Source organism: Equus przewalskii, chromosome 12, assembly GCF_037783145.1.
Source record: "Equus przewalskii isolate Varuska chromosome 12, EquPr2, whole genome shotgun sequence".
NCBI classification, from domain to species: domain Eukaryota; kingdom Metazoa; phylum Chordata; class Mammalia; order Perissodactyla; family Equidae; genus Equus; species Equus przewalskii.
Window position 1 is genome coordinate 39,753,072 of NC_091842.1, and position 19,267 is coordinate 39,772,338.

The window sequence follows — 19,267 nt, forward strand, 5'->3', positions numbered from 1 at the left end:
TATCTCCAACTTTCCCTCTTCTTAGAGGGACGTTGGTCATTAGAGTAGGGTGCACCCTAATCCTGTATGGCCTCATCTTAACTTGATTACATCTATAAAGACCCTACTTCCAAATAAAGTCATATTTACAGCTCCTGGGAGCTAGGACTTGAACACACCTGTGGGTTTTTCTTGTTGGGGGGGAGACACATTCTACTCATTACAGTAGGGAATAATATTGAGGAATGCTGGGGAGGTAGAATGCAGAGCACTGCCTGATTGGATATGTGGCATTAGGGAGAATGCAGAGGAATAGCAGCGTAGTGGTACTGTTGATTGAGACAGACACTGCAGACAGGACAGAAGTACAGTATATGGCATGTTTGTGCTTATTGGGGTGGATTGTGGTGCTGACGGTGGCATTGGGGAGATAATGGGTTCCATTTAAGAAATGTTGGGTGTGAAGCCATCCAGGTGGAGGGATCCAGGAATTGGACATTATGGATGTACGTGCAAGGGGAGGTCTGACAGATGTGGATTTAGAAGTCATCAGTACATAGGCGTGGTTAAAGATGCGAAAGTGGATTTAAATTGCCCAGGGAGAGAGTATAGAATGAGAAGTCCAAGAATAAAACCCAAGAGGAAAACAAACACATATGGGATGATAGAAGAGGAAGAGGTGACAAAACAAATGGGGCAAAGAGACAGTCAGGAAACAAGCAGAGAATGGTGTTTAAGAAGCTAATGAAGTCGTGAGTTTTAAAAAGAAACTAATAGGGCTGGCCCCGTGGCTGAGTGGTTAGGTTCACGTGCTCCACTTTGGCTGCCCAGGGTTTCTCTGGTTCGGATCCCGGGCACAGACATGGCACCGATCGTCAGGCCACGTTGAGGCGGCATCCCACATAACACAACCAGAGGCACTCACAACTAGAATATACAGCTAAGAACTGGGGGACTTCGGGGAGAAGGAGATGGAGAAAAGATTGGCAACGGTTGTTAACTCAGGTTCTTTAAAAAAAAAAAACCTGCTGCTAAAAAACAAGCTAAAGATTCACTCTTATGACCTGGCAATTCAGCTCCTAGGTTTATAGTCAACAGAAATATGTTAATGTGTTAGAAATAAAAAAGAAACTAACGGTAAACAATGTCAAGTGCACAGAGAAATCAAGCAAAATGACTGGGTGGCAACATTGTATTTTGCAAAATTATGTTTCCAAATTATGTTTCCAAAATACTAAGTGTTGTTTTCAATGAATAGTTAGTAATGTGGCCAATGGACCTCTGCCTGGTACTTAACCTTTTTTTAGGCAGCATAGTGTATCTGTTCTTTTTCTTTGTTGTCACGCTGTTGTTTTTGTTATTAAATGTATCTCAGATTGGGTTCTCCAGGAAGACATGCTTTTCATTCACCTATTCGATATTAGTGGGTTGCATGTGTGTTTTGTTTCCGGAGCCAAGCTGTGTACAGGGCATCCAATGTGAACAGTGTGTATGAGTCCCAAGCATCTCACAGTCTGTAGAGGACCTGTGGGTGAAGAAGGACAGGGAGAGGAAGCAGCAATAAGCGGACTACACAGTATCACATATATGGTAACTGGAAGAGGAGTTTTCTGTGGGAACCCAGGAGAAGGAATGAGAGTCTCAGTCTGGAGGAATCAGGAAAGGCTTCACAGAGAAGACATTGACTTGGATCTTGAAGGTTCAGAGAAAGTTTGCTCCTCAGGGAAAAAGACCAGGCATCCTGGACAGACAGAATAGCAAATGTTGATCTGTTTCTCCCAAATCAAAGGTACATCTTGTGCTAAACACACCGCCATAAGGGAAGGCAGTCAAATTGGAGGATGAGATATTCATATAGATTGAATGCTTTTGTCCCCCACTCTACCCCCTCAAAATTCTTATGTCAAAACCTAATCCCCAATGTGGTGGGATTTGGAGGTGGGACCTTTGGGAGGTGATTAGGTCATGAGGGGGAGCCCTCATGAATGGGATTAGCGCCCTCATAAATGAGACCCCAGAGAGCTCCTTCATCCCTTCCGCCATGTGAGGACACAGTGAGAAGACGGCCATTTATGATCTAGGGAACAGGCCCTCGCCAGACACTGAATCTGCCAGCGCCTTGATCTTGGGCTTCCAGCCTCCAGAACTGTGAGAAATAAATGTTGTTTGAGCCACCCAGTCTATGGTATTCTCATTATAGCAGCCTGAATGGACTAAGACAGGCACAAAAAATTATGAAGCATTCTTGGAGTACGCATGAGGCCCAGGAACGTGAATATGACCAAAGGACCAGTCCTCTGAGTACAAGAGCACTCGAGCCCACAGAGACCTTCCAGTGACTGTTTTTCACCTCTATTGTTATTACCCGCATTAGACCTCAGATTTCCTCTGAGGGTTTCTAGGCTCACTCTTCAGGACGAGCAATCATAAAGATATCCAAAGTGGCATGATTGTCAACTCAGAAAGTTATGATAGAACTCGCTGAGGAACTTAAAGGGGAAAAATACCAATGCCCAGGTCCCACCTCAGAAATTCTGATTTAATTGGTTAAGGTTTGGTCCAGATCAGTGCATAGACTATAAAGCTAACCAAGTGATACTCTCATGCATCCAAGATTGGAAACAACTGCCATAGATTCTGAGAGCATTTCCAAGAAGTAAGTGCAAAAATAATTGTTCCATGTAGCTTTTCAAAGTGATCACTTAGAAAGGAAAAACTACCTGCAAAGTAGTTTGAAATACAGTTATTAGAAACAAATGTAATTACGTATTTAAAGGAACAGGGCTATACTTAAGTCTGAGTTCATCGATAAATATCTATTGAGAGTATATATTTATTCTAAGTTCTTTGCAGACACTTTGACAAGCAGATTGCTACATTTCAGTGAGTTGGCAAAGATTTATATGCCTGGGAATGGTAGGTCCATGGTGCTTTGATCAGTAAGAGTATGTTTTCCTGCTAATCATTTTTTGCAGGGCCCCTTTCAAGTCCCTGTTCCTCAGGCTGTAGATGAAAGGGTTCAGCATGGGGGTCACCACTGTGTACATCACAGTAGCTGCAGTGTCCTTCTCAGATGAGTGCGAGGACAAAGGGTTGAAATACACAGCAATGATGGTGCCATAGAAGAGGGAAACCACAGCCAAGTGGGAGCCACAGGTGGAGAAGGCTTTCCACCTTCCCTTTGTGGATGGGACTCTCAGGACAGCACGGGTGATATGGACATACGAAGCCAGGACACAAACAAACGGGGTGATCATGATCAGGGCACCCTCAGTGAGAATCATCACCTCATTAAGGTATGTACCAGAGCAGGAGAGTTTGAGGAGAGGTGTCACATCACAGAAGAAATGAGGGATGGCATTGTCTGCACAGAATGAGAGTTGAGCCATCAGCAGGGTATGCAACAGAGCATTCAAATTGGCAATGACCCATGACCCAGCAACCAGCAGGGCACAGAGCTGGGGGGTCATCTTTGTTAAGTAGTGTAAGGGATGGCACACAGCAACAAAGCGGTCATAGGCCATCACAGCCAGGAGGAAATTGTCCATGTCGGCAAGCTCAAAGAGAAAATACATCTGTGTGAGACACCCAGAGAAAGAGATGGTCTCACTCCCAAGTATGTGGTTGGCCAGCATCTTGGGGACAGTGGTGGAGGAGAAGCAGATGTCCACAAAGGACAGGCTGCTGAGGAAGAAGTACATGGGAGTATGCAGGCGGGAGTCCATGCTGATGGCCAGGAGGATGAGCAGGTTGCCCAGGACTGTGGCCAGGTACATGCTCAGGAAGAGCATGAAGAGGAGCTGCGGCTGCTGGGGCTGCCTGGAGAGCCCCAGGAGGAGGAACTCGGAGACACTCGACTGGTTTGCCCCTCTCATGGGCTGGGTCCAGGTGAATAGATGACAGTGAAATCAGAAACCTAGAAAAGGATGGTTAAGATGCGACAAATCAGGCTCCAGACAGGATTGCATTTGCAAATCAGTTCAAGAGTTGCTAAGAGAGGATGTGCATACCCCACCTTCACTCCCAATTTCCAGCACTCAGTTCTGATGTTTTTTCCTACTAGACTCACTGAATCTTATTTTTGTATTGAAAAACACACATTAACAATGCAAAACAGACAGGTATTTACACAGCCGGACTCTATGACCATATGTCTCTCTGCTTACATTTCCCAGTTCTCTCCCTCTCCACCCAACTCCTATGTAGCTCATAAAGAGATGAGAGAAACAGTTGATTATTACTGGGTTCAATCTGAAGAACATCTGATGGATGCAGCACTCCTACTATTGACTTCCTGCATCTGGAAGATGTAGTGGAGGAGGTCTCTAAAAGAATTTCGTGTCTTAATAGATATCAGTGTCTCCACTGCTGTACTCTTACCTGGGGGAGGTTGGTGCTATTGCTCTCAAGTGTTCCTCACCTCTGCATGACTGGTCAATGTTTCTCTTCATTGTAGAGATTGGAATATCTCGGAAACCTAGGCAAGTACTGAGTGAAAGAGGAGCAGGGCTTCATGGCTTGGTCCTCTGTGTGAGAAAGATGTTCAGGGCATTCACAGAGCAGACATTTAGAGGAGCTTCACAACCACTGGGATGAGATTCCCTGAGAGCCTCATTATACACAAGAAAAGAATAATTGTCTTATCTCCTGTTTGGCCCCTTTGGGCCAAACAATGATGACAAAGAATGTTATCTAGGGTTTAGATGTAACTCTTGGGTCAAATCTTGAAGATATTAGAAGCGAAGCACTTCAATGGAGACAAATCCCAGACAAAATTCCCTGAGATCTCAACCCTGGGATCTGGGTGGTCTGGGCCTGTGCCCATAGGTATGGAAATTCAGTTATGCAATCCTTGTTCTCCTCAATTCATTGTTCAGACCTGGGGCTGATGCTGTATTTTCTGTGTAACCCTTGCTTTCTTATGTCTGGTTATCTTCAGAGAAGATTAATGATGCCTAATCTTCCCCATTTTGCAGATGGGAATGTTGAGAGCACATTACAGAGCTGAGCTCAATCCATGAATCCATCTGGGATACAGGATAGTCTGATTCCAAGGGAAGTTGTCTCCAGGAGAACCCAACATGCTGTGATTTACAAACTCCAAGTCAGATGCCTTTTGGGGTGTCTGTCAAGCTCACATTGTTTACCTTTTTTCCGAATGGAACTCCCTAATCCACATAGTAGTGACAGTGGGGCCCCAGCAACCATTTTTATACCACATGCTCTCCCCTTCACCATAGCTGGTTGGACCAAGGTATTTGGAACTAGGATTGAGGGAGAGCCAATCCATATCACTATGTGGCTTGGCTGGAATGCATATATCCAACCCTCTTCTGTCTGCCCACTGCTATCTGTGGACTGAGGAGTAGAGAGGGGCTGAATAAATAAACACACAGAGAGGAGAAGATATTAGTTGGAGAAAATCTTCATGGTTTTCCTATTCTGGGCTTGACTCCTTTCCTGATGATTGCCTACATTCACTCAGGGTTTCACCCAGGGTTCTTAGTTGCAAATAATAAAAACTAATTATGGATAAATGTAGCAGAAAAGGATTTCATTAAAAGAACATTGAGTCCATCAATGGAGGAGTGAATAAACAAATTGAAGTCTATATATACAATGGAATATTATTCAGTCATAAAAAAGAATGAGGCCTGATATATGTTGCATGGATGGGCCTCAAAATCCTTATGCTAAGTGAAAGAAGACAGACACAAAAAGTCACATATTGTATGATAGGATGTCTGAGTGGAGGAGCCCAAGAGTCAGATGTTTTGGGCCTGTGGCTCAGGGGAGGGTCTGGCTTCACATGGTTCAGAACTCATCAACACACAAATCATTTGACGCTATAAGAGCAAATGTGATTGTCCAGGGAGAGAGAGTGAAAAAAAATCCAAGAATAAAACCCATGAGGATAATAACATATAACGAGGTGACAGAAGAACACACGCCAGCAGATGTGATCTGTAAATGTAGTAACCAGGAAACTATCAGGAAACAGAAAGAAAGTGGGGTCTCAGAAGACAAGACCTAAGTTTCCAAAAAAACTCAAATCAGTACTGTCATGGTGATAGTATGTAACAAAGCTCCCCAAACTCAAAGGCTTAGAAAAGCAATAACCTTCTATTCATTGGTCTGAAGGTCAACTGAGCTTCAGACTGTGGTGCATCTGGGCTTGGCACTAGGCTGTGGGTTGGGCTCATGTCCACTGGTCTTGTGTCCTCCTGGGTCTCAGGCTGGAGGGGAAGCAGCAATCCAGAGCATGTTCCTCTGGTGGAGCACTGGAGTGAAGGAGAGCAAATTCAACTGTGCAAGCCCATTTGAGGACTCTCCTTAGAGCACCTTCACTGAAATCCTCTTGGCCGAAGCAATTCACTGGCCAAACCCCAAGTCAAGGGTCAGGGAAGGGAACTCCATCTGTCATGAGGCCATGGAAAGGACAAGGATGTGTAATTATTACAAGGAAGTGAAGGACTGAGATCCATAATTCATTATACTACAAGAACCTAGTGGTAAACAATGCCAATGAAACAGAGAAATTAAGTAAAGAACTAGATGGCATCGAATATATTTTATAAAATTATTTTTTTAAAGAAAACATTGTGGTGTTTTCAAAGTATATTTTATAATATGATAAATGCAGTACCGCCTGGTGGTTAAGCAAATGTGTTTTGGCCAGCCAATGTTGCTTAGCTGTTCTTGTTGTCAGAGTATCATTGTAATTTAAATGTTAAATGAAAAAGTGGGACACGAAAATATTCATAATACAGGGTTTTTAGATATTTTTCTTTCTTCTTGATAACTTTCTACATTTTCCAAAAAGTTTCTTCAACAAGCAATATCAAGAACGTGAAGAGTGTGATATTTTACCCTACTTGCAAGTTAACAAGCTAGTCTGCCAGTTTCATGGATAGTGGCAGAAAACATGAGACTCTTGGGTCAGAGATAAAGGACTTTGTTACTCACAGCAATAACAGGAGCCAGAGTATCAGCATTTACACCAATTCGCTAAGCCCCAATTACCACAGAATGACATGAATAAGGCCAGGTGGTACCTGCATACACAGTAGGTGTGTTAGAGGAGAGGATCCCAAAGCTTGGGAAATAAAATCTTTTGAAATTGGAAAAAAGCCTGCCTGACCTTGTCCCAGAAGGAGACATTTCATATTTATTCTACTGGACAGTGAAAAACCTGCCCTTTGCTCTGGAAAGACACACCATTTCTATCTCCCAAGGCTGTTTGTTATAAAAACATCTTTGAAGATATGGTCTAGCACAAAAGCAGTGAATGTCTCTGCTCACAAAGAGTGCAGAAAATCAAGAGACCCATGGAGAATGGCCTCCCACCAAGTCTGTATTTATTTTATACTCATAAAGTTTTGTGGATTGGTTGGTTTTTAACAGTGAATGGAAGATGGAGGCATTCATTGTTGACTATTCTTTTCAGGTGTGGGATTGTACTCTAATGTTTTCTCATGTTCTAGAAGCTTAAAAGAAGAAGAAGAAGAAGAAGAAGATACTGACACACAAAGAAAGAACCCTTCATCCAAGTCAAATATTTCAGAAAGTCTGAGAGAATAAGCCAATATAAGCCAAAAGGAAGTAGAGCTAATGATATAAATACTAACTGAAGTATGCTTTAAAGGGAAAAAAGGATTAAAGAGAACAAAGATCTTTCTGTTACTAAAAGATACAATCCATAAGGAGCACACAACATTCATGAACCGCTATGTCCTCCATAACCCAACATCGAATCAAAAAGTAAAAGCTATTAACACATAGAAAGAAAATAGTTGAAGTGTTAATTATAAGACTTTACAAATCAACCAATAAATAAACACCTTAAGTATCTGAATGTTATAATCTTCATATATACTTATTTTAATTCTATTTCACAGGTATAGCTATATCTGAGAAAAACCCTGATTGAAGTTCCCTCTACATAAAAAGTCCCCAAGGATCCAAAGGGGATCTCAAAGGTAGAAGAGTAAATCTGAGTTAGGTATTCACGGGCAGAGCTGGTTTGACACAGTGGAGTTGGAAGCCTCTCAGGGGGTAGTCACTCTGGCTCAGAGTCAGAATTTAATGGTGGATAAAGTAAATTTGAGCTCAGATAGCTGTGACCTGAGGCCATAGATGGGTCCTAGTGTGGTCCCCAAAGGGATGTGGGCCACGAGCATCAATGCTGCAGCAGACAGACCTCCAGCAGACCAAACAAGATCAAGTTCCAGGAGCTATGCTGTGTGCTGGCAACTCACACAATTATGCCGATGGGTTTGTCCAACTTCTGTTCTCTCTCTGCACCTGGTGGGGGAAAGGGACTGGCTAACTCCTTTGAATGAGCTTCTCTGGTGCTTTGACACCAAGAGGGAAGTACTGGACCTCCTGCTAGTATTGACAGGTGGGGTGGGTATAAATCATGAAAAAAATAAAGGAATGATGACCTTAATTTTTACTCTCAGCTGGAGAAATACATCAGAAAGGCTACCTGTGGCATTAAGGGACACAAAGATTTATACACCAGGAAGTGTGCAGCAGCATTATTTATAGTACAGAAACACTTAGAATTTTTCAGAGTTGGGGAATGGATAAATTATATTGCATCTATGAATGGATAAAATATCATGCAGCCATTAAAACCACATTTCTTAGCGGCTGGCTGGTGGCGGAGCAGTTAAGTGTGCAGGTTCTGCTTCGGTGGCCTGGGGTTCGCCAGTTCGGATCCTGGGTGTGGACATGGCACCGCTTGGCAAGCCATGCTGTGGTAGGCATCCCATGTATAAAGTGGAGGGAGATGGGCACGGATGTCAGCTCAGGGCCAGTCTTCCTCAGCAAAAAGAGGAGGATTGGCAGTAGATGCTAGCTCAGGGCTAATATTCTTAAAAAAAAAATCCCACATTTCTTAGACCTTTACTGACATGGGAAGAAGGAGGTGGAAAATTGCAACACAAAATTGTATGGAAACATTGCAGCAATTTTTCTAAAGCTATATTTGTAAGTATATAACTGCAGTTATCTTTGAGTGGCAAGATTACAGGTTATTTTAATTTTCTTCTTTATAATTTTTGGTATTCTCTATTGTGTAGGTATTACCTGTCAAATAAAAACGATATTTTTTTAAATGAGGAAATTTCTTGAACTCCTTGAGTAAGAATGTCCAAGTTAAAAGTTAAGGCAATGTTCATTCACTCATTCTTCTTTCTTTCAGCTGGATTTGAATCTAGGCTTCGGTCTAAGAGCAGTGCCAGACACTGGGATGCAAGAAGAACAGTATATGTGTCTGGGTTTGGATGGTCTGGTTATCCGTGGAAAGCCGTTGTGGAGGGGAAGAATAAACCAAAGGAAAAACAGAGCTCAAGAACCAGAAGAGAGAATCAGGAGGCATCATAGATGAGGAGGTGCATTTGACTTGTCTCTTGAAGATGTGGAAGGAAGTTACTAGCCAGAGAAGAAAGCAGGAGGAGTTAGTCCAAGGAGAATAGCAAATGTGGCTTTGCTTTGTTTCTCCCGGTATCAAAGACTACCAGGCTGACCCCGGCCCCTAAGGTTGGGCAGCCAATCAGGATGCTCACAGATGGTTCCCCCATTGTGGGCTGCTTCACCTCTTGATGCTCTGGGCCACAGCTGGGGCTCTGAGGTTTTTGTTTTTGTTTTTGTTTTTTTGGTGAGGTAGGTTGGCACAGCTGTTAGCTCAGGGCCAATCTATGAGCCGCTACCATGGCATGGCTTGATGAATGGTGAGTAATCCGCGCTGGGGATCTGAACCCAAGAACCCCAGGCCGCTGAAGCAGAGCAGCCAACTTAACCACTACGCCACCAGCCTCTGTCTTACCTGAAGTGTTATTACTCGCTTCAGTCCTCATATTTTACTCTGCTGTTCTTGTGTCTGAGTCTCAAAACTAATTTTCTGAGCGTTTTTGTGACCCAACCTTTACAAATGACCATGACAGAGGACATATAAGGAGTATAAGATGGGCCATCTGTCCTCCAACCTGACTGGACGTTGGAATTATCTGAGATTTTAAAAATCTCAGCGTTGGGGCCCTACCCCAAGAGATTCTGATCTATTTGGTCAATGTTGGCACCTGGACACAGGTGGATTGTAAAAGCTTCCAGGTGATTCTAATATTCAAAAATGTGTGTAGCTCTATGGACAGCTAATCTTCAACAAAGGTGCCAAGACCATATCGTGGAGAAAAGATAGTCTCTTCAATAAACGGTGTTGAGGAAACTGGACAGCCACATGCAAAAGAATGAAAGTAGACCATTATCTCATGCCATACACAAAAATAAACTCAAAATGGATCAAAGACTTGAAGATAAGTCCTGAAACCATAAGACTCCTGGAAGAAAATATAGGTAGTACACTCTTTGACATTGAACTAAAAAGGATCTTTTAGAATACCATGTCTTTTCAGACAAGGGAAACAAGAGAAAAAATAAACAAGTGGGTGTTCATCAGACTAAAGAGCTTCTTCAAAGCAAAAGAAACTAGAATCAAAACCAAAGGACAACCAACCAGTTGGGAGAAAATTTTTGCAAATCATATATCCAATAAGGGGTTAACCTCCATAATATCTAAGGAACTCACACAACTGAACAACAAAATAACAAAGAGCCCGATCAAAAAATGGGCAGAGGATATGAACAGACATTTTCCAAAGAAGATATACAGATGGCCAATAAACACATGAAAAGATGTTCAACATCAGTAATCATCAGGGAAATGCAAATCAAAGCTACACTAAAATACCACTTTACACCTGTTAAAATGGCTATAATAATTAAGACTAAAAATAAAAAATGTTGGAGAGGGTGTGGAGAAAAGGGAACTCTCATCCACTGCTGGTGGGAATGCAAACTGATGCAGCCACTATGGACAAGAGTATGGAGATTCCTCAAAAAACTAAAAATAGAAATACCATATGACCCAGCTATCCCACTACTGGATATCTACCCAGACAACTTGAAATCAACAATCCAAAGTAACATATGTACCTCTATGTTCATTGTAGCATATTCACAATAGCCAAGACATGGAAACAATCCAAGGGCCCATCGACTGATGATTGGATAAAGAAGATGTGGTGTGTGTATATATATACACAATGGAATACTACTCAGCCATAAAAAAGACAAAGTCATCCCATTTGCAACAACATGGATGGACCTGGAGGGAATTATGCTAAGCAAAATAAGCCAGACTGAGAAAGACAAACCCACATGATTTCATTCATGTGGAATATAAACAAATACACGGACAAAGAAAACAGTTTAGGGGTTACCAGGGGAAAGGAGTTGGGGGTGGGCACAGGGGTGAAGGGGAGCACTTATGTGGTGACAGACAAGAAATAATGTACAACTGAAATTTCACAATGATGTCAACTATTATGAACAACAATTAAAAAAATATGTGTATCATGTATGCTTCCAAACAGAAGTCATTAAAAAGAAGTCTCATTACTTGATAGATGCAACAGGTTGACAGGTGAATTAGGTCCACAAATAAATAACCATTGCCTTCTCCATGCCCCTAGCACAGACATCAATATGTTTGTTTCCAGACTGTCTTTGACAAAATAGCTGCTACCTTACACTCAACTGATAAAAAATAAATTTGCATGGGGATCAGACTCACCTTTGATTCTCTCATCATACAGAAAACCTCCTTCTGTCAACCACTTTTCCAAGGGCTCTGTTCAAGTCCCTGTTCCTCAGGCTGTAGATGAAAGGGTTCAGCATGGGGGTCACCACTGTGTACATCACAGTAGCTGCAGTGTCCTTCTCAGATGAGTGCGAGGACAAAGGGTTGAAATACACAGCAATGATGGTGCCATAGAAGAGGGAAACCACAGCCAAGTGGGAACCACAGGTGGAGAAGGCTTTCCACCTTCCCTTTGTGGATGGGACTCTCAGGACAGCACGGGTGATATGGACATACGAAGCCAGGACACAAACAAACGGGGTGATCATGATCAGGGCACCCTCAGTGAGAATCATCACCTCATTGAGATATGTATCAGAGCAGGAGAGTTTGAGGAGAGGTGTCACATCACAGAAGAAGTGGGGGATGGCATTGTCTGCACAGAATGAGAGTTGAGCCATCAGCAGGGTATGCAACAGAGCATTCAAATTGGCAATGACCCATGACCCAGCAACCAGCAGGGCACAGAGCTGGGGGGTCATCTTTGTTAAGTAGTGTAAGGGATGGCACACAGCAACAAAGCGGTCATAGGCCATCACAGTCAGAAGGAAATTGTCCATATCCACGAACATGAAAACAAAATACATCTGTGTGAGACACCCAGAGAAGGAGATGGTCTCAGTCCCAAGTATGTGGTTGGCCAGCATCTTGGGGACAGTGGTGGAGGAGAAGCAGATGTCCACAAAGGACAGGTTGCTGAGGAAGAAGTACATGGGAGTATGCAGGTGGGAGTCCATGCTGATGGCCAGGAGGATGAGCAGGTTGCCCAGGACTGTGGCCAGGTACATGCTCAGGAAGAGCATGAAGAGGAGCTGCGGCTGCTGGGGCTGCCTGGAGAGCCCCAGGAGGAGGAACTCGGAGACACTCGACTGGTTTGCCCCTCTCATGGCCTGAGAGCCTGGGCCCAGAGGCGGACACAGCAGGAAAAATTCAAAAGCCTGGAAAATGATAGTTAAGATGCAGCAATTAAGAAGATTACAGGGAGAAAGGCCATATGATATAGGTGAGGCATTAGAACTTTGTTGCCTATGTGTTTTGTGCCTCCATTTCTTTATTAGCAAAATGAGCTATGTCCACTGAGCCCCCTAGTCTAATCTGTAAGATTAAAATGAAATGACCCAGAGGTATGTCTCCTAAACAGACAAGACATATATACTGGTCAGGGCTGGACGATTACAAGGAACTGCTGATGATCTCGGAACAGTTTCTGTGGCTCCATTTAAAAGAAGGTTGTAGTGAGGAGTGCCCCCATAAGGCTTTACACCTTAACAAGCAGTTATTCCTGACCTGACTCTTACCTAGGAAGAATGACAGTCTCCTTGGTCACCAGAAGTCCCAGGCTTGCTTCACTTTTCTAGACCTGGCCAGAGCTTATTGAGGTCTGAGGGAGACAGACTCATCAATGGGGCCTTCAGGGTAAGTCTGCATCAACAAGGGGCTGGAGCACACAGAATCAGCCCTCAGTGCAGGAAGGATGTTTGGGGTAATCACAGGGCTAGCTCATCACAGCAGTCTCCATGGCCACTAGGGCCATATTCCCTGAGAGCCTCATTAGAGAAAAGCAAAAAGTAATTGTCCCTTCTCTTCCTTGGGCTCTGTTGAATTCAACATTGATAACAAATACCTGTCATCGGAGTTACGTAATTGCTGCTTCAGGACTTGGCAACATTGGAAATGATGCAATATTGGGCGTAATCATTAGCAACAACCTTTTTGCTAGAGAAAACTCACAATCCTATATTTTGTCCCCCACCCAAACCGGGATGGTGTCTTTGTTGGGAAACATACATGACGCTGTAGAGGGATTAAGAGAATAACCTTTGGATTCACACAGATCTGTCCTCGATTCCCAGATCCACCATCACCAGTTATGTGACCTTGAGAAAGCTACCGATCTTCACAGAATCACAAAATTTCACCATCATTAGAGTGGAAAAATAATATTCACCTTGTAGAGTTGTACACAATAGATAAGGTAATTTGTGTTAAACACTTCATGATCACTGATTTCATCAATGCACTGGGCTAGGACCATGTTCATTAGGTGGAGACTAAAGATGTTGATATTTACATCCAGTGCTCTCTGTTTAGTCATCTGTGTTCTGGATAAATATCACTTGGAAACAGTGTCACATGTTTATCTTCATACGTCAATAGTCATTTTTATAAGGGGCCAGTTGACAAGTCTTTTATTCTATATTTAAATTTGGAGGTAAATGAGGTAGAAATAGGAATCATTGCTGAGTCTACTTATAAAGTGGTAGAACGTGGAAATCAAAGAGAAACAGAGAATTCCTGAGTCCCATAGGTATCACTCTATAGTTGTTCTGAAAGCAAGATCTGGCCTTAAGGTCCCATAAAGCTTTTGATTTTATGCATTGTAAAGTTCGCTTTCCTGAGTTGATAATATTAAGTAGTTACTCATTAAAACTATACACCTGAGTCAAAAGTGGGAGTTGTATCCCTAAAAAAAAAAGTCCTCTGGAAACCAGAGTGTTCCTCTAACTAATCTTCCACTTTGGATTATTTATAAATGTTGTATACCTCATGCTGACTGGGGTATCTTAATAAATATCATTCACCTGCTCCCAGTAACTCAAGATAAGAACCTCAGGGCTATAATAAGACCTCACGTCTCCATCAGACACATGTTATCAGACATCAAGTCCTGTCCATTCTATCTCCAAAAATAGGCCAATCCCCCCCTCCAAAGTTAATTATCAAAGATCTAGGGAGGAGGAGGAGAATGTCACTGCATTAGTAAAGACATTGTTTGCAAGGGATGGAAAACCAACTTGTATCAGCTTAATGAGAAATAAAATTTATTGTTGACATAATTGCAAACTCCAAAGTTCTTGCAAAGCCTGTGTATTTCAGGCAGGGGTAGACTCAGGGACCCAAATAATGACATCAGGACCTGTATTTCTGTCTCTCTACTCTGTTTGCTTCTGTTCAGCTTCATTCCACAGACTATGTCTCTCTTTGTGGCAGGAAAGATGGCCACCAGTAGCTCCAAACTCACATCCTCCCAGACTAGCAATCACAGGGCACATAGAACTTCTCTGTACCAGTGTTTACTTATTAACTCCAGGCAAGGCTGTGATCATCCCTTCTTGGATCATATGCCCAAATCTGAACCAACCATTCTGGGTGGGAGAGTGGAGTGTTCTGGTCATCCTGGGTCATAAACTCAACCCATTCCCTGTGGGAATCCAGTAATAGACGTTATCACTATGGGGGGGGGGGAGGAGTTTCCAAATAGACCCAAAGAATGGAAATGGGAAAGAATGCCCTTGAGCAAAGTATCTAGTTATCATGATCCACTAGAGTCACTTCATCAGCTGAGTTGAGCAAAGGATTGGAGAAGGAACACTTAAGGTAGAAGTAAATTAACACATAAATTAGTAAGCTGTTTTAAAAGTTAGGGTAAACTAAAAAAAAAAAAAACCAAAAAATAAACCCCAACCTGTAATCAATGAAATCCAGTATCACTGAGCGCTCCAAGCACCCAGATTTTGGTTTCTAAATACCATTCTCTACTAAAAGGAAATATTATTCCTTAGAGAAAAGGCTGATTCCAGGTCTGGGCAGGAAAAAGACAAGATGAGTCTAGGACATATGTGTGTCCAGAAAACAAGGAAATGCGCAAAGTCCAGTGAGGACATATCTAAACTGCAGATGACTTTCAAATGCATCACATATCCACATATGGTGTTTAATGTATTATTCTTTCAACTTTTCTTTAGGCTTGAAAATTTTCAAATTAAAGGTTTGTGAATAAGAAGAGATTTTTAAAAAGGAACAAAGGTGGCCTCTTGAAAGATATCTGCAACTGGCCAAATTTGGAACAATTTGAGCATCAAAAAGAATCATAACTGTAAGTGATTATGAAATATTAAATATTTTAAAATCTGTGATGCACTAGTAATACTATAAAAAAGAGATCGAAGTTTTTAAGGGAATTTGCCATAATTGGAGGGGGAAATCAATAATTAAAGGGAAAGAATTTAGCATTTACCCTGTCTTTTTAAAAATGGTCTGAAGTTCATCACAGGTTCAAGGGGGAAATCTCTTCTTTACAGACCAATGCCAGTTAAGAAATACAGAAAAAGTACAGAACTAGGAAATCATCATTTTTTAACTCCCAGTGAAATAATTGATTGAGGCAGTGACTATAAAGGAATGATAAAAGCAATAGCTACTAGGTTGTTGGGAAACAGGATATTCCCGTAGTATCACATTATATCACTCTACCAGTTGCTTGCTAATTGCAAGCAGGAAAATATACCATTATAAGAACTGCTTTTATACAGTCACTACCACCAACAATCTTTACCAGGGACACAACCTTTACCAAGTTATCAAACAGCATCACTAATACCTGCAATCTTAATGCAACACCATAGAATTTGTTTTGGGTGAGGAAGATTCGCCCTGAGCTAACATGTGTGCCAATCTTCCTCTATTTTGTATATGGGCTGCCTCCACAGCATGGCTGATGAGTGGACTAGGTCCACACCAGGATCAGGCAGCTCTCACCACCCTGCTACATGTCCCACCCCCCCAACCCCCACCCCTGGCCCGGAACTTGTGCTGCTGGCCAAGCTGAGTGCAGGAAACTTTAACCAGTCAGCCACGGAGCCAGCCTCATCACTATAGGATTTATTGAATTTTTCTCTCTTCCCAGCTCCCGCAGTGAGAAATCTGGCTCTCATTAGCCTCAGTATAGTCACTTATATGTTCAGCCCTCTGGACATAGCCCAAGAACCCACCAGACTGCCTTCTGGGTTCACCATCCCAAGCTGAGTTCCCACTGGCCCTGCCTCCTGGCCCTGCGAGTCCTCCTGTCAAATCCCAAATGAGAACTATTTGCACCAATATTTATGCCCTCGATTCTCTACATGAATGGCTCATAACCAGGGGCAATTTGCCTCCCAGAGGACACTCGACAACATATGGAGAAACTTTTAATTGTCACAACTATGGGGATGCTAGTGGCATCTAGAGAACAGAGGCCAAGGATGCTGCTAAGCATCCTACAGTGCACAGGACAGCCTCCCACAAAGAACAATGTCGCTGATAATGTCAGAAGTGCTAAGATTGAGAATATAATATATCTCACTAATAATTTGTATATTATGACCTGGCAAATTATAATAAGTTGGTTAAAATAAAATATATAATTAATTTCACTTTAAAATTTTTAATAAGGCTACTAGAAAAATGTTAATTACAGATATAGTGTTGGCTTCCTCTAGCATCCTCTCAGGAGGCACATATATCTGGTTGTCTTTCATTTTTAAATGACATAGTACTCTGGACGTTGTCTTTCTAAGTCTTGCTAAACTTAAAGACTTCCCTTCAGAGCCACCTACTGGGCATGTATGTAAGGAGAGTCCTGGCTTTCTCACCCCTCTCTGTAGCCTAGGGGGCTACAGAAAAAGAAGCACACGCCCAACGTGGGGCTCGAACCCACGACCCTGAGATTAAGAGTCTCATGCTCTACCGACTGAGCTAGCCGGGCAGACAGTGTTATATTTTATACTCAGAAAAAAAAGAGTGTGTGGACACCACTTGGCGTGACCTTGAGGATGAAGTGGGAGCGCCACTGACTGCTGGTGGGAGGAGAAGCCCACCACAGCGGGATTTGGCCCAGGTCTCCCAGTCAGCAAGTGTCACAGAGACTCCGTGGGCCTGGATCCCGAGGCAGGGGCTCAGCCACGTTACGCACCTCTCAGGGCTGCGGCTCCAGGCTGGGGGCATGCGTCTTCCCATAAGCTCTAGGTCTCAAGGGCGCTCCAGCATACCCGAGACCATTCGCCTAATAGAATCATTCATTCACTGAAGTGTTTATTGAGCGCCTACTGTATGCCAGGCACTGGGGATACAGCAGTTAACAAAATGGGTGTTTAAGACAGAAGAAGAAAGGGGGTTGGGTTCCGGATAGAGGGAGTTACTGCTTTTCACTTTTGTTTCGTTCCTCACCAAGCTCAATGCCTGAGGTTTAACACAGCACACGAATCTGGGTAGGCGTCTTTTTAGGGGAGATTCGCCCTCTCCTGTTCACATACTCGCCCTGCCCTCTTTAGTTATTAAAAAAAAAAGAAAGAAAGAAAGAAACAAAAAAGCACTTTAGGCGGCTGGTCTGAGATTTGGTCCAGGACCTCCCCTCCCCCCTTGCTGTCTGAGAAGTGCACGCCTGGACCCCTCAGATCCCCTCCCCAAAGCCCAGCTGGCGTGGTGTCTCTGAGGACACGGGGACTTTCGGTCACCAGAGTGGTCACTGAGTCACACGCCAATCAAGGAGAGCGTTCGCTAGACCCCAAATCCTGGACTGACAGCAAGACTCCTCCAACGAGGCCCTTTTTCACCCTGGAGGAACTATAAAAATCACAGAAGTAATTATATTGGAATATAAATTATATTGAAATAACAGAAATCCAGGCAGAAAGCCACCCACAATCCTAAGCCAGATCAAGTCAAGGTTACCCTCAGCCACATCGCCTCCGGGGCCGCGGTAGTGCCCACTCGGTTCCTACACCCTCACACATCAAACGTGCTATGTGTGTTCCCACATTTTCTGGTCACAGTTTGACCTGCATAATTTTGCATTGTGCTAGTCTCTTTTTTCTCCCCTCCCCTCCTGGACCCTGAGTGTTCACAGCCTTTCACACCTGTTTCTTTCTTGGGCAGTCATGCAACAGCTGGGGGTTGGGTTTGTTTTATAAAAATTGGATCATACACCTCTCTCGGAGTGGGATCTTCCAAGTCAGCCGCGAGAGACTGATCTGAGGTTGAGCAATACTAGCGAAGCAAAGTGAGTTCAGTTCCTCCCCTATACACCGTCATTCCCCTCCGCCTTTTATTTATTTTTTACCAAACTCTGCTGCAATAAGACATCCTTGTACGTACATCGGTACTTTTACTTCCGAGGCAGGTTCACAGAAGTGGAATTGGAAGATCAAACAGGTCTGTGTTCTGTGAAATCACACATTTTCCCGTTAAAATGGGTAAATACACTGCTTTTTTTCCTCCTTCTTGTGCTGCGAGAGAAGTAAACAACTCACCTTTGAACGAAGTTCCCCTTTCGGCTACAAGGCTTTTGTGTGTGTGGGAGGTTGTCTTTGTAACCCAAAACGTCCTCATATATCTAAAGATGAGGTCCCTCACATACTACCCCAGGTGGGACTCGAACCCACAATCCCTGGCTTAGGAGGCCAGTGCCTTATCCATTAGGCCACTGGGGCTGCTGCCAAGTTCTCTGCTGAGGATGTTAAAAGACGGAATAACTCAGCACCGGTGGCTAGAAAGTGATTCAGGGATTGGTTAGGGCGTTTACTCAAAACTTGGCTGAGTTCCTACAATGTACTAGCCTCTGTTCAACTTTCCAGGAACACATGGACCAGCCTCTGTTCAAGTCTCCAGGAACACAGTCGTGAACAAAACAAACTCCCCCTCCCCGCGGCTCCCGTGCGGGCGGGGAGGCGCTCTCCCCTCCCTGCGTTCTCGCCGCTCCTCCAGCGCGGGCTCCGCGGCGTCTGGCTCGTCTGTTTCCTCCAGAAGCAGCCCCAGGCTCCAGAACGC

At 43.4% G+C, this 19,267-nt stretch overlaps 3 protein-coding genes and 2 non-coding genes across 7 annotated transcripts in view; 1 reads left to right on the plus strand and 4 right to left on the minus strand.

Annotated features, from left to right (window-relative positions):
- Positions 1-19,267, plus strand: part of ZNF200 (zinc finger protein 200) — a 70,545-nt gene that overhangs the window by 41,106 nt on the left and 10,172 nt on the right. The window contains exon 6 of one of the 3 annotated variants that reach the window (XR_011524571.1): positions 15,430-15,560. The gene's annotated coding sequence lies outside the window, so the exon portion shown is untranslated. Of the gene's footprint in view, positions 1-9,187; positions 10,448-15,429; positions 15,562-19,267 lie in introns of those variants that run through there. The other 2 variants (XR_011524572.1, XR_011524573.1) reach the window with 2 other exon arrangements.
- Positions 2,795-3,854, minus strand: LOC103551605 (olfactory receptor 1F1-like). Its single transcript, XM_008521122.2, has one exon. The coding sequence runs from the start codon at positions 3,852-3,854 to the stop codon at positions 2,916-2,918; it is 939 nt and encodes a 312-aa protein (XP_008519344.2). The 3' UTR covers positions 2,795-2,915.
- On the minus strand, positions 2,795-12,615 carry LOC103551608 (olfactory receptor 1F1-like). The gene is made up of 2 exons (XM_070566965.1): positions 11,618-12,615; positions 2,795-3,895 (listed from the first exon to the last, which is right to left on the minus strand). Exon 1 carries the CDS (start codon positions 12,568-12,570, stop codon positions 11,632-11,634), a length of 939 nt encoding a protein of 312 aa, XP_070423066.1. The 5' UTR covers positions 12,571-12,615; the 3' UTR covers positions 2,795-3,895; positions 11,618-11,631.
- Positions 17,135-17,207, minus strand: TRNAK-CUU (transfer RNA lysine (anticodon CUU)). Its single transcript has one exon. It is a non-coding gene; the product is annotated as a tRNA-Lys (tRNA).
- TRNAR-CCU (transfer RNA arginine (anticodon CCU)) lies at positions 18,858-18,930 on the minus strand. The gene has a single exon. It is a non-coding gene; the product is annotated as a tRNA-Arg (tRNA).